Genomic DNA, 14,888 nt, shown 5'->3' with positions numbered 1-14,888 from the left:
TTCCTACAGTTGGCACGCAATATATGAGTGTTAAACAAGAGGGATGCAAGGGGAAAACAAGTCATAGCAGCCCTGACTTTTATGACAGCAGTCTTACTACTGAGCATAATCAAGATTTAAATGCTTTGGTGCAAGAGGATGATGGTTGTGAGGGGTTATCTCATGCAAACACTCATTGTTTGGGTGTTACTGATGCTTTTGATATTGAAGATACATGTCATAATGAGTCTGATTTTTCAAATCAGACCATAGAAGATGGGAACAAAACAAAAAATGTGCCTAATGGTGATGGTTCTGCGGAGAGTTTGACAGATGCGTGTGAATCTATCTTGATAGGGGAGGTGTATGTTGAACTTAGCAAATCAATAGCCTCTAGCATGTCATTTGAGCCACCCCACGAGGTTCATAACAGCAGTGATATAACTTCTCTTCCTCAAGATATGGCAGCCTTTGGTCAAAAAGAGAATAATGATTTGCATTCTAGACTCAAAGGTACACATGGTGCAATCATGGGTTATGATAATGTGAATAATACATTCCATCATAAATCAGATTTTGTGCATTTTGGGACAGCTGATATAGAGCAATCTCAGAGGATGAATGAAGGATGGTTGGCAAGAGCCAGGCAAGCCAAGTTGATTGCTCATCAGGCGAAGCTTCAACTTCAGCACATTCATGATACTCATCACCATATTGGTAAGGAGGAACAAGAGCTATCTAACTCTGATTTTTCAGCTGATATTGGTTATTTTTTACATGGTGGTGATGGAATTGATAATAAGGCTCATAGTGGACCAGCCACTAATGAGTTATCCTTGATTGGCATAGAAGGTGTTCCCAATGCACCTTTGATTTTGTCACCTCTTTCATATGATAAGGCAACGTTGTACTTATTGATTGGTGACTCAGTTTTCTTAGATTTGACAGTCGGCTATGAAGATCAGCATGTAAGGGACTTCATTTGTTATATGGCTCAACAAAACATTTACTTAGCAACCTTTAACGAAGGCACATTAATTTGTGGAAATATAGGTAAAGTTACAGCAGCTGTTTGGAGGTCTTGGAAAAGTATTCAACACATTTTACTTGTTGGAAATTGGCTCATTGATGGATTCATATCAGCATTGATGGTTGGTGGTACTTGTGGCTTCAATTGGAGTGAAGTTCTTGGCTGGTTAGATGATGTCCAAGTTCACAGCAGCAGTATAATGAGAATTGACATGATGGATGGATATGACAGTGCAAAGATTTGGGATCTTGATATTGACATGTGTGGTGCATTTCTTCAGTGGATCCATGATGAGTTGTTTCACTTTGGGTATACAGATGTTTATATCAGAGTAAAGCAACGTTTATCAGATTGATATGGGATCCAGGAATTGGTTTTCAGCGTGCATGTGCAGATTGCTTGAGGGCAATTAATCTTCAGGAAGGGAAGATTGTAATGTCCCTTTTTCTAAGCGACATGAGATGAGCAGGGGTTGACCGACCATTCGAGTTCCCGTAGGTCAACGACATGGTTAGGGGACTCATTCTAAGGGTCATGGATCTTTGCAAGGGCTTTGTGAGCCGTTTTGGACCTTCAGACGACAGTTCCTACTTTTTAGGGAGGTCTCTTATTTTTTAGGGAGAACTGGTAGTTGACTGAATTACCACCCTGCGGACCAAGGAGCAGAGCAAGATCCTTTTGAGCAGTTACAGGTGTTGTAGAGAGGTTCCTATTTTTTAGGGCAAGTCCCTACTTTTTAGGAAGAACTGTCAGTTGGCCTGCAGGACTCAAACAACATCAGTGATCACAGTGCTTCGGACGGATTCAAATCTGAGTCGCAGATTTCATGTTATGAATAAATTAGGAAATATTAAAATATTTCCTAAGTTGGATTAAATTAATAATAATAAAGTGAAATAATACAATCACTTTATATTAATAAAGTGGCCCCTTGACACATTTTCCTAGAAGTTATAACTTAAATATATGGCCACTTTTAATAAGGAATTAGACCCTCAATGGGTCAAACCACTTACAGGAAGTATTTTTTTAATAAAAAGAAACAATATAACATGTTTTATGATGCCAAAAGTGTTGGTGTTGGAAATAAGCCACACCCGGACCGACGATGGACTGGTCCAAGAGGGGCCAGTAGCTCAGTGGTAGAGCACTCTAGCAGCATATGGAAGGTCCTAGGTTCGAGTCCTAGCTGGTCCATGTCTCAACATGGTATCAGAGCCAGGTCTAGGCTAGGAGCCCCAAGCACACGAGAGGTGTGGCTTAAGGGGGGGGTGTTGGTGTTGGAAATAAGCCACACCCGGACCGACAATGGACTGGTCCAAGAGGGGCCAGTAGCTCAATGGTAGAGCACTCCAACAACATATGAAGGTCCTAGGTTCGAGTCCTAGCTGGTCCATGTCTCAAAAAAAAGTACAACCCTAACCCCAAATTCGAATTAGGGTTTGAGGCATGTTAAAAAGACATTGGGGTCAGCATTTAAATTATTATTGAAGTTGTTTTTTGAGGAGCATTGGTAATTGCAGGTCTGCAACGTTTCTTGCAGGGTTGGTTTTGGGATTTGGAGACGGAAACCTTCAGATCTTGGGTGAGAGGAAGAAATCCCCCTCATCTACACTACATTTATATGTCTAGGAAGCTCATATCTTACCAAAACGGGCCAATTTTCTGAGTTTTGCAACTGCTACAACAAGGAGACAATCTGATTTTCAGATCATAGCAGGTTTAGAAGTCATTTCAGACTCTATTTTATTAATTTGGTTCAGCTATTCATCCTCCAGCTGAATCGTACCATTTGGAGACAGCCTAGGACACCAAATAAATTGGAGGGTTTTAACTAGAATTTTTGTTACAAAAATCATTGTTAGGGGCTAATAAGAAGAATTTCAGTGTTTGTTTGAGAGAATTGATTCATACTGGAACTATAGGAGCAAATCAGAGGGTAAAGAGCACACCAAATTGGAGCTTCTCCTAGCAAGAAGTTGGAATTCCATCTAGGTCTGCATATTTCTTCGTCAATTGTTTTTGATAATTCATGTTAGGGTCAATAAAACATTTTGGAGCTGCTGTCTCATTGTGGAAGCTTCAGTTTCATCATATTCTTCAGTTTAGGCCGTAGAATAAGCCTTACCAAGCAAGCTCAGGACACTTGATATGTTAGTTTGGCTTTGAATGATATCATTTAACTATTCTTTGAAATTATTCATTGCTGATAAATAAATCAGAAGTCTGAAAATTTGATTCCAGTCAATATTTCTTTATGTATTGCATTTGTATTCATTCTACATTGTCAAGTTTCAAGCATTAACCTCAAAAATCCAAAAAAACGCATACGCTGACCAAAGAACTGATTTAAACAAACAAATCAACAATCCATTCAGTGGTGGGTATCTTTCACACCTAGTACTAGCTATCATCCGCAAACAGATGGACAAACTAAAGTAGTGAATAAATGGATTGAGGGCTATTTGAGGAATTATGTTACAGGCCAGCAAACAGCATGGGTTAAATGGTTACATTTTGGGGAGTACTGCTACAATACCACTCATCACATATCCATTGGAATGTCCCCTTTCAAAACACTCTATGGTTACGATGCAACTTCTTTTATGGATTTGATCTTTACGAATAGTAGAGTACCTAGTGTCAAAGATGTGGTGCAGCAAAGCAAGGATTTTTTGGTGGCCCTCAAGGAAAACTTGTAGTGTGCTCAGAATCAACAGAAGATGTATGCCAATCAGCACCAGACAGAAAGATCATATGAAGTGGGTGACATGGTGTTTTTAAGGTTGCAGCCCTATAGACAGTCATCCATTAAGGGAAGTGGAACAGAAAAATTGAAACCTCTCTTCTATGGTCCTTATCCAATAGTGAGGAAGGTGGGACAGGTAGCATACGAATTGGAATTACCACCCGACAGCAGAATTCACAATACATTTCATGTCTCATGCCTCAAGAAGGCTCTTGGACAGCAGATTGTGCCTTCAAAGGAATTGCCACCACTTGATTATGAAGGCAAATTAATATTGGAACCTGAAACAGTACTGAACGTAAGGGAAAAGAGGCTAAGGAACAAGTTGATTCCAGAATACTTAGTGAAGTGGAAGGGGCTTCCAACAAAAGATGCCACATGGGAAGGCATTGAGATATTTGAACATCCTAGTCTGCAATTGCTTGAGGTCAAGCAATTAGAGGACGGGAGGACTACCATGATCCTGATTCCAAGGGCCTACTTGGCCTTCCACGTGATGTTCTATAACGCCCGATTATTTCATTTTTGACTTTGGCTTTATTAAATAAATAATTCTCCTATATCGTTTTTATGTTCTTTTGGGATGTTTTGTCAACCAATTTGAGGTCGGCTCTCCTTACCTTGGCACGCAAGCCTTTATAAGGCATATTGGGTGTGAAGGGTGGTCATGCTTGGATGTGGAATTGAAGTGCGGCACACGACATAGATTGTGGGAACGCCCATTCACGTAGTTGGGTGAGGTGGGACGATACCCCCGCTCTCCCCCTTTTCGCAGTCTAAGCATTCAGAAAGTTTTCTAATCAATTTCGTTTGCATCCCACACAGATGCTAGATAGGCAGAGATCGTGTAGCTGTATTACGGAGTGGTTGTAGCAAAGAGCTGACATTGAACATCAATCCAAATCCTATCGGCGCTCTGTGATATAGATATTTCGTGGCTGGTGCCCTCCGCACTAACACTTGTGCCTCCCAATGCAAGTACTATCGTCAATCCTTCCAGGCCACACATAATCAGGTGGAGTCTTCATACGGACAGGAACTATAGAGCCCAGCCTGCAGCATCAATTCGAGAACATAGCCCTCAGCATCTTCAGAGGAGTCAGGATGATCATTCTTGCCGCATCAGTAAGGACATTCTGACAAGCAAGCATCTGCATTCCTAACAGGCACTGTATGTAGGAAATATCATTACACTCTATATAAGAATTGATACATCTGAGATCATTCTGTAACTAAAGGACTGAGATATTACATGTAATGATGTTCTGAAATCTGTTGGTATGGTTTGTTCTTAACCATGTTTTGATGCAATGAAACTTTGCAAATTTCTTTAAGACTTAACTGTTCTTTGGATGCCCCCTAAGTTTGATATTGAAGTTCACTGTCTGTAATAGATTAGTTTCGTTTTTACAACTCAGAATATTTCAAAAGAACAAGCCTGCAGGCTGTGAAGACATTGAAGCTTGCCAAATTCTTGTGCTTCAGTTATAAAAGACCCTTGAGATCCTCTTTGACGTTTGCTTGCTACTATATGATCTTCCTCACTGTATTTCAACTAATTGGTTGGGTTGAATTTATGATGTTTCAACTTACGAGTCTTAAAGAAATGATACTGTTATTAGGAAAGTGTGAACCAATTGCAGAGCTTGGTTCAAATTGAGCTCGATCCAATTTTTTCTGGACATTGACCAGATTTGTCTAATTCAATCCAGAGTTTTCAACTCCTATAGGAAGTTTAGAGAAAAAAATTAATTCCCTAATGAATTGAATGTTTCAAACCTGATAGGTATGGTATGGTTAAATGAAAGGAAATGGAAAAAGAAGCCATTTCCACCATACTGAAGCCATTTAAGTTTTTGAAGCAAATGCAAAAGATTGGCCCCATGCCTACACATATGTGACACGAGTCTTAGACTAATATGCATCTTAATGTCAGTTATCTTTTGCAAAGCATTCCATACTGTCATTCTAGTTGAGACCTTTGTCAACATCGATATAAGGCCACGAGGGCAAAAGCAAGGTACTGAACTTTGTCACCTTAATGGCTAGTAGGGTTAACAACATGAGATAGTCCATATTAATACACTAAGTCAAACATTGATGAATGCACTCTATTTTAAAGGTTTGGAAGTTAATACGTTGACAATTACCACATGTTGAAGTATATAAAGAGGGGAAATTTGTATTCAAATTATGTGAATTATAATGCAAGTCACATGACCCGTCCTATACAGCAGCATGATATGCAACTAGGTTGACAGCTGAAGTAGCATGAGTTTAGCTTGCCATGCAACCAAGAAAGTCTTCTGATGGCAGCATCCTTTGCAAAAAGGAAATGCAAACCCATAGAAATGGTAGTTTGTAACTTTGTGGAATATAACCAAAGATTAGCTACTTTCATCACCAGATTACCTACTCTACACAAATCTTCTAACAAACAAACACAAGTAGAATACGACCCCTAACTCCCAAATGCAACTCACAGTATTCATCTACTGAAAAGACTCTCTAAACTACTGATTTGCATGTGTTCATTTGGAGACATCATTCACAGATAACATGAATCTCAAAACAAGAAAAAAAACCATGAAAGGACCATAAACCTTAGTTAGCAAACTTGGACCGAATCATAGATACTTGCATGAGAATTGTGGATCAAAAACCTAAATGTGCGACTTGCATGAGACTTGTGAGCCAAGTCTTGGCCGAGTACTTGCCAAGTCATGGCCAAATTTTGTGCAAAAGCCAGCAAGTCTCAAACACAAACATGCAAGTCGCCTAAACTTGCTGTGTTGAAAAAAGGCTTTTGGGGCTTTAAAACATGATTTCATTTCACTTTTTTTGCTCATTTGGTCTTCCACAAGGCAAATTGTGCTGAGATGGGTTATTGAAAAGTATTTTATAAACAGAATTGAAGATTGAAACAAGTTTGAAGTAAATTTGACAAAGGTATGGATTCTTTCTTTTTCTTTTTTCGGATTTTAAATGGCAAATGCAATGCTATAAGACTCTCATGTGATTCGGAGAGACTCAACAAGTCCCAAGGTGAGCAGACCCAAATAAGGCCCAAGAACTCGTGATGTGGCTACATGGCAAGTGAGCCAAATTCAATGTTATAGGACTTAAGAACTTGCGAATCATAAGGCGAGAAAGCCCAAATTAGGTCCAAGGACTTGTGGCCCAAGTACATACTGCGTTTGGTCAAACCCACAGTCAACCAAACTCACCCAACACTACAAATCCCGCTAGATAGACTCGACCACAACAATAGTTAAATAAAAAAGGAAAATAAAGGGAAATAAAATTAAAAAGGTAAAACCTAGTCACTTAAAATGACCTCTAAAAGTACACTCATTTCATTTGGAAGCACAAGGAGGAGAACAAAAGATTTTTCGAGCCAAAATCACACGCCATTGAAGAAAATCTAAAAGACACTTCTCAATTACTTTAGTTGAAAAGAAACAAAAGTCCAACTTCCTTGACATTTAATATATTTTATATAAGATATTTGGCAAATTGAGAGAAAAAAATAACGTTGAATAGAAATTGAGGTGAATCTTTATTTATGTTTGAGTTATGGGATGCCTTAGTGCAAGGCTTTCAGCAGACTGGATGATCATTACCTTAGGGCATAAATAGAAGTGCAGGCCGTTTAGCAGACTGGATGATCATTACCTTAGGACATAAATAGAAAGAAGCATTCAAATTTTAGATGATTTTTTATTTCGATTTTAAGCTGTTGAGGCTCAGGTCTGGAGCGCTCACATGCTTATCAAGACGGGTTCTTATCAAAACATCCAAGTGCTAATGTTTTAGCAACAAGAGATTTCATTATGACTGTGATGGTTTCTTCCTACACTTCAAGAGAAGTTGATGTGTAGCGGCTTCTTTAATAACTATCACCGGCCTACATGTTTCACTTGCGGCTTCGTGGGAGCCTCATGCATGCTGGTAGCGGTTTCTTTGCTCTTCGCATTTCATCCGATATAAAGATTGTCTATGTGGCTTATGTAACAGCATATATGTAACTACTGATAAGCTTATGGTGTCTTTTGGCCATCCGTCTACCTCCAACAAGAGATATTTTCGAGTCTTGTCTTCTCTTTAAAAGCAATGTTGTTGTTTGTGCTTTAGGGGGGGATGAAGTTCTCAAGAGAGAGTCTATATTAATATGTGATTGTTGGTTATAATTAGGGCCTAGCGGATTCCTATTGCCTTGGGCAACATTGGAATCCGCCAAAGGGGGCCAGCTCCTTCTCCTACATATAGGGCCAGGCCCTATACCTCTCGGCTCCACCTAAAAGTCTTCACGCCACATCCAAACTCACCACGCCTCCTTGATAGGGCCGACCCTATCCATTTCGGTTAAAAGGAATTAAATGAATTAATATGTTTAATTGCAAGAAGGCCGACATGATTAAGAAGTATTGCTACTCCTATAAAAAAAGCATACACTTCACACAACATCAATTCAATTCAGTCTTTTGCAACAAGCTGCGAAATATACTAAGGAAGTGAAATTGATATTCAAGTCAATTAATTTACAGCGAACTATTCTAAGAGGTGTGCAAATCAGTAACAGAAGACAGCGAACTTAAGCAAGGCAGCAGATCATCTTCAAGAGATACAGAACTCCATAGAAGGGTTGCTGCTACCATTGTTACATACAGCAAGTCAGATTAGAAGAACTGCAATTCATGACCTCCATTAGCAAACTAATTGTGAAGGCCTCTATGTCATCTCCTTTGTGACTGCAACATCTATACTCCAGATAAGTGTGTAATTATCAGTTGAATTCAAAACCATAATCAGATCTGTGGATCTTTTCAAGCTGGGTTTTTCCTCCTAGGAGGTTTTCCCAGGGTATCTTCGTCTTGTCTTTATGCATTCATTTTTTGTTTCTATGCTTAAATCTGAAAACGATAAATCTAATTAAACCTAGTTATCAACAATTCTAATTTTCTAAGTGTTATCTAATCTGAAAGTACTAAAAATAACAGTGATCATCCGTGTTGACTGTACTGTAGAAGGTTCTAGTTGTTCTAAGATGTTATCAACTTATAGTGTTGATTGTTAAGTGTTAACAATCTTGCTTAAATCATTGCCTAATTAAGCTTGAGAGCATTGTATCAAGTTTCTACCTTCAATAAAGTTTGATTTTTGGTGTGGCTGGGTTTTTCACCCTCAGGTGGAAGGTTTTCCCAGGATAAAATTATGTGTATCTTGTTCTTGCAAGATTTTCTAAGTTCAAATTGTTGTGTCTTACCTTTCTTATTCTAACATTAACATGGTATCAGAGCCAGGTTTGAGGCCGTCTCCCTCACAGGAGGTCTCAGGATTCTGGGAAGGTTGCTTGTTTATTGTTTGGTGTTATTCAAACTATGTTTTTCTGAAGACTACACCTTTCTCTAAGCTGCGACTTCATTTCTTCCTATTTCGGATTTCTTGAGCGGCCCTACAAAACTCGACGGGATCTCTGCAATGCGACTGATCTGGGTATCACATCGTGTGAGGTCCACTTTATTGTTTAGGAAGGACAAGATCACGGCTTCTCTATGTCGTTGCTCTTATCTAGCATCTGCATCCTATCAGCTTGTATTTGTTGTGATCATTTATCAAATTGTTGTCGTTGCTATAATCTGCAATCTCTATTTTGTTCAAAGGAGAGAACACTCGATATGTGGTATATTTGAGCAGACCTTAATGCATACCAAATTCCTGATATAAAGAACAGTGTTGGAGGAGTCTTATGAGAAGATAAGACTCAGCTACAAGACTAACTCAATGGGAACCGGCAATAAAGAGATAAGTTTCTTTTACAGTTGAATGATGTTCATGAATTTTCATAACATTGGAATAGTGAATCATTATTTCTATTTGTGCTTGCTATTATAGGTGGAGGCTACACATGTTCTAGGTGCATAGCATGTGTTTGTGAACTTCCAACTGAATGCTATATCTGAGCATCATTTGAGCTATCACTATGTTTCATACTGCTGGAAGTGTTGGTCACTCTACCGATGGGAGATTTGGAATTGGGTTATGCTCCAACATACTTCTTGACCGCTACAACACTGAAGATATTAAAATTGAGACAAGAGGGCTCTCCCAATGAGAGGGAACCTGACATTTCAGCTTCAGAGGGAACCTGACTTTTCAGCTTCAGAGGCAATCTGACATTTCAGCTTCAGAAGGAGCCACATCATCATGAAGATTTTGTTAATGCATTCTTCTCTGCAAGAGAAGTTTGAGGTGCAAGCCCTTGTAAAGCATTTTTCTCTGTAACGGAGAAATTTGAGGTGCAAGCCCTTGTAATGCATTTTTCTCTGTGACGGAGAAATTTGAGGTGAAAGCCCTTGTAATGCATTTTTCTCTATGACGGAGAAATTTGAGGTGCAAGCCCTTGTAATGCATTTTTCTCTATGACGGAGAAATTTGAGGTGAAAGCCCTTGTAATGCATTTTTCTCTATGACGGAGAAATTTGAGGTGCAAGCCCTTGTAATGCATTTTTCTCTATGACGAAGAAATTTGAAGTGAAAGCCTTTGTTGCTCTTTCCACTCATGGAAGTAGCCATAGTGGATGTCATGTCGAAAGACTCCATGACAACATCACATTGAGTGACTCCGTGAGAGAGCTTGTGTTTATTTCACACATGGGAGTAGCCATGGTGAATATCATGTTGAGTGAATCCATGATGCTATCACGTTGAGAGAATCCATGATAAAGTTTTGGTTTTTACACATATGGGTGTAGCCATTGTGCTTGTCATGTTGAGAGACTCCATGACTTGAAAATCTGTAAATGATATCTCCTTTGCTAAGAAGGAGTGTTAATGTTTTAGCAGCAGGAGATTTCATTATGACTGCAATGGTTTCTTCCTACACTTCAAGAGAAGCTGATGTGTAACGGCTTCCTTAATAATTGTCACCGACCTACATGTTTGACTTGCGGCTTCGTGGGAGCCTCATGCGTGCTGGCAGCGGTTTCTTTCCTCTTCGCATTTCATCCGATATAAAGATTGTCTATGTGGCTTATGTAATGGCATATATGTAACTGCTGATAAGCTTATGGTGTCTCTTGGCCTTCCGTCTACCTCCGACAAGAGATATTTTTTAGCCTTGTCTTCTCTTTAAAAGGCATGTTGCTGTTTGTGCTTTATAGGGGGGTGAAGTTCTCAAGAGAGAATCTATATTAATATGTGATCATCCGTGCTGACTGTAGTGTAGAAGCTTTAGGTTGTTCTGAGATGTTATCGGCTTATAGTGCTGATTGTTAAGTGTTAACAATCTTGCTTAATTCATTGCCTGATTAAGCTTGAGAGCATTGTATCAAGTTTGTACCTTCAATAAAGTTTGATTTTTGGTGTGGCTGAGTTTTTCACCGTCAGGTGGAGGGTTTTCCAAGGATAAAAATTCTGTGTATCTTGTTCTTGTAAGATTTTCTAAGTTTCATATTGCTGTGTCTTACCTTTCTTATTCTAACATTAACACCAAGTTCAAAGCTTGACTACTGAAATTTTATAATAACAGAAGATGTAAAGGCACACACATAGCTATACCTGAAAACTTTCAAAGGATTTAGACTCCCTCTCACAAGCCAATGAGCCGACAGACTTAGCAAAATTCTCAGTTTCGAGTGGATCAATATCAATAGTAACCAGCTTCTCCCCACAAACCCTGCAAACACCCTTGTGATCAATGGCAGCATGCTCCACAGTCCAATTGCCCTGCCCCAACCAGCCCTGCCCATGCCACCCACCACCGCCTGCAATGAGGGCATCCCTGATCTTCGCCCGGTCCCAAGTAGGCACTCCAAGTTTCCCAGCCTCCCCATTCTTAAACCACTTCTCAATAACATAAGCAGTATCCCTTGACACTTGCCTCACACTACTCCTCAACCGGTGCAGCAAAGAATAAACCTTCTCTTCCCTAAAAGACTGCACACTGACCTTCATCAACATCCCCAATTCCGGCTCCTCAGCCTGGACACCCGACGCAGTCATATGATCATCCACTTCGTATGCCATGTCCGCCTTGTTCTCCTTGCAAAAGGCGCTCAGTGCAGGCCCATATGACCTCAGCCTCGGCGGAATATTGTTCTCCGCCATTCTCTTCACCAGCTCAAATGCCAAATTCCCGTCATTTTTAGCCATGGCTAATCTGGCGGCGGCTGTAAACGTGGTCTCATTTGGCGCTATTTTATCCAAGCTCATCTGCTCGTATATCTCAAATCCTCTTCTCAGCGCTAAGTGCCTAACCTCATCACTAATTTCAGCGACTTCCTCCAAGCCCTTGTCCAATTTGGCCGCATCGGAGGGCCTCAGCATGCCCATGGCCGCCGAAGAACAGAGATAAAGAAGAACATTGTAGTGGTGTTGTTTTAGATCAATGCCTCGTTTCTTTGTGCTATCATAGATATTTAAAGCTTCCATGAGGTCCCCACGTTTCGAACACATGTCCAACTCGTACTTGAGCTGACCTTGCTCCCTATCTTTGCTTCTTTTCTTCTTTTTCCCCCCATCTGCGGTAACGTTCTGGATATCAGAACAGATATTCCTTGGAAATAATTTATGTTTTTGCTGAGACAATCTGCAGAGAACTGTGTACTGTGTGCTTAAAACGTGGAGGTTTCTTTCCAATATCAGGTTGTTTTGTTTGGGGAAGCAGTTTTTAGGGCGAACGAGTGTGAATGTGAAGCTTAGCGATCTGTTTAAGAGATGGGATGTTCTCACAATGTTCGCGATATACTTGCCTACCATCGCTGGTGTAAACAACTCTTCACAGTTTATTCACTCTCATTTAGGTTTCGTATTGCTTCAAAATTTGTTCAGATTTTGCCTACCATTGCTGGTGTAAACATTTGTATTGCTTCAAAATTTGTTCAGATTTTGCCTACCATTGCTGGTGTAAACAACTCTTCACGGTTTATCATTCTCATTTAGATTTTGTATTGCTTCAAAAATTTGTTCAGATTTTGTATTGCCAGAACTGGATATCATTCCAGAGGATGGAACGCTGCAGAAGAGATGTAACTTGGCTTATTTATTTGAGAATACAAGGTTTAATTTATTTTTTAAATGAAAAAATATCTTTTATAAAAAAAATGGTTGGATATGAAAACATATTTTAAAAGTTCAAATAGTGTTAGTATTGTTAGAAATTAGGTGTTGTACATCTTGCAAAGATTTATAATATTTAAATTATTTATGTGTGTGATACATTTAGGGGTATTTAGATGGACTTGCATCATTAGAGTTAACCTTCTTGGGTCACTGTATGTGTAGAATTAGGTGCTATACATTTTGCATTAGGTTTATATTGTTTAATGTATTATTATGTGTGTGATACATTTAGGGAGATCTAGATGGACGTGCATCATTGAGTTAACATTCTTAGGGTCACTTTATGTGTTGTATGTAACATTGGAAAATATATTTAATGTGAGTTTTCACATTGAAAAATGAATTTAATTTAATACTAAGGAAATGTTAATGTAGTGAAAACTTAGTACCTAATATTAAATGTGAGGTCAATGGTTTTGTAATCTCAATGGTTCTGTGTGAATTTGTTTTTATAAAAGCAAACACATGGTAGTTGTAGGTCGGCTAGTTGGTGTGTTGAATCTTCTTTTGAAGAGTGCATATGTGAAGAATGGCATAAGATGTGTGGATTCATACTTGGACACATGCAAATCTATTGAAGAGGTGTGATGTTATAGAGGTGTTCATGGAGACTCTAAAGATGCATTGTAATATTATGTTTTTGAATAATATATTAAACTTGGATGCTTTTGGAGGCTAAGTTTTTTCCTATTGAGGGTTTTCCCAGAGTATGTATTATGTCATTTTTTGATGGGCATGTTGTATATTCTCTTGCATGTGTAATTTGAATACATTTTGCATAGATTTTTCTTTTGGATTATGTGAAAATTTTCATTGGATGATTGCAAGTTTCATTTCATTTAGTATCAGAGTCATAGTTATGGTTGTATAACCCTTGATAGAGTAAATATTGGCTAAAGTTTGAATATATGGTTTGCATGAAAGAATGAAAGATATGACAAGATATGAAAGTTTGCAGGTTGTTTATTGCAAATCTGAGGGTTTTGAGTTTGTTATTATGATGGGTTGTTAGCAAATTTGGGGTTTGTGAAATGTTGAGTCAAATGGATTTCTTGGATGTGCATTCAAATAAGGGTTTTGTGGGAGAATTTTTATAGATGACCCCCTAGAACAAAATGGACCTCACCATATTGATCAATTTACAACCATATTATTATCTCATCTTTCAAGTACTAACAATTTATGTGTTGAAATCATTCCTTACCAAAATCAAATCATCATAAACTTTACTTAACCTTTCAAAGAATGGTGCTCCCTTTAATGTTAAATCTATTACCCATTCTTGGATGATTCTACCATATGAATTATCTTTATGTACCTTGCTAACCATTTCTTTTTCAGTTGTATAATTAGGATCAATAGAGGCATGTGTTTATTAATAGGTTGTGATGGGATCAACAAGTGACTTCAAGCAACTTATGAGTAGCTCCACTACCTTATCTGGCACATCCTTATCTTGTTTGTCCCTCTCGAGCATTCTCCTAACATAGAGTCAATCACTTGAAAATTGTGGACATCTCCATCCTTGCTTGGAGGTCCTAAGTCTACTTTAGTCATGTTGTAATCACTTGTAGTAGCCTGATGGGGTTCTCTTTGCACTGAAGGATATGCAATTTTTATAAATAAGTTCTCAAAATTATCATCCTTTATTAGTCTTGAGGTAGTTTTTTAGCTTTTTAGGCTTAGGAGATCTTTGTAGCAATTGTCCTACAATGTTGTCTTTTGAAAAACTAACTGGTTAAATTTTCCTCTTTTTATTCAATGTATTCTCCAATCATGATGGAGAGGAAGTAGTACCAATAGCTTGAGATGAAGAATCTAGGGATGAAAAGTGAAGTGCCCTCTTCAATGGAGGATATTTTGTCACATTTTGTAAATTAAATGGAAAATAAGGGGGAGTTTTACCTTTTTAAGGAGTTGTTTCTAACATTATTTGGGAAGAGTCTGGCAATAGGCTAGTAGAATCAACTTCCATTACCTCTATTTTCTTATTCTTGCTAATTTTCT

General features: G+C 38.7%; 1 protein-coding gene across 1 annotated transcript in view; it reads right to left on the bottom strand.

Annotated features, from left to right (window-relative positions):
- Nucleotides 1-12,790, bottom strand: part of LOC131028195 (proteinaceous RNase P 1, chloroplastic/mitochondrial) — a 73,993-nt gene extending 61,203 nt beyond the window's left edge. Inside the window, exon 1 of the mRNA XM_057958436.2 lies at nucleotides 11,319-12,790. Coding sequence (XP_057814419.2) covers nucleotides 11,319-12,518 — 1,200 coding nt within the window. The 5' untranslated portion in view covers nucleotides 12,519-12,790. The remainder of the gene's footprint in view (nucleotides 1-11,318) is intronic.
- Nucleotides 12,791-14,888: the final 2,098 nt, after the last annotated feature.

Source organism: Cryptomeria japonica, chromosome 1 (assembly GCF_030272615.1).
Source record: "Cryptomeria japonica chromosome 1, Sugi_1.0, whole genome shotgun sequence".
Classification (NCBI taxonomy): Eukaryota; Viridiplantae; Streptophyta; class Pinopsida; order Cupressales; family Cupressaceae; genus Cryptomeria; species Cryptomeria japonica.
Note: the sequence above shows the minus strand (reverse complement) of the source record. Positions and strands in the feature narration are given on the sequence as shown.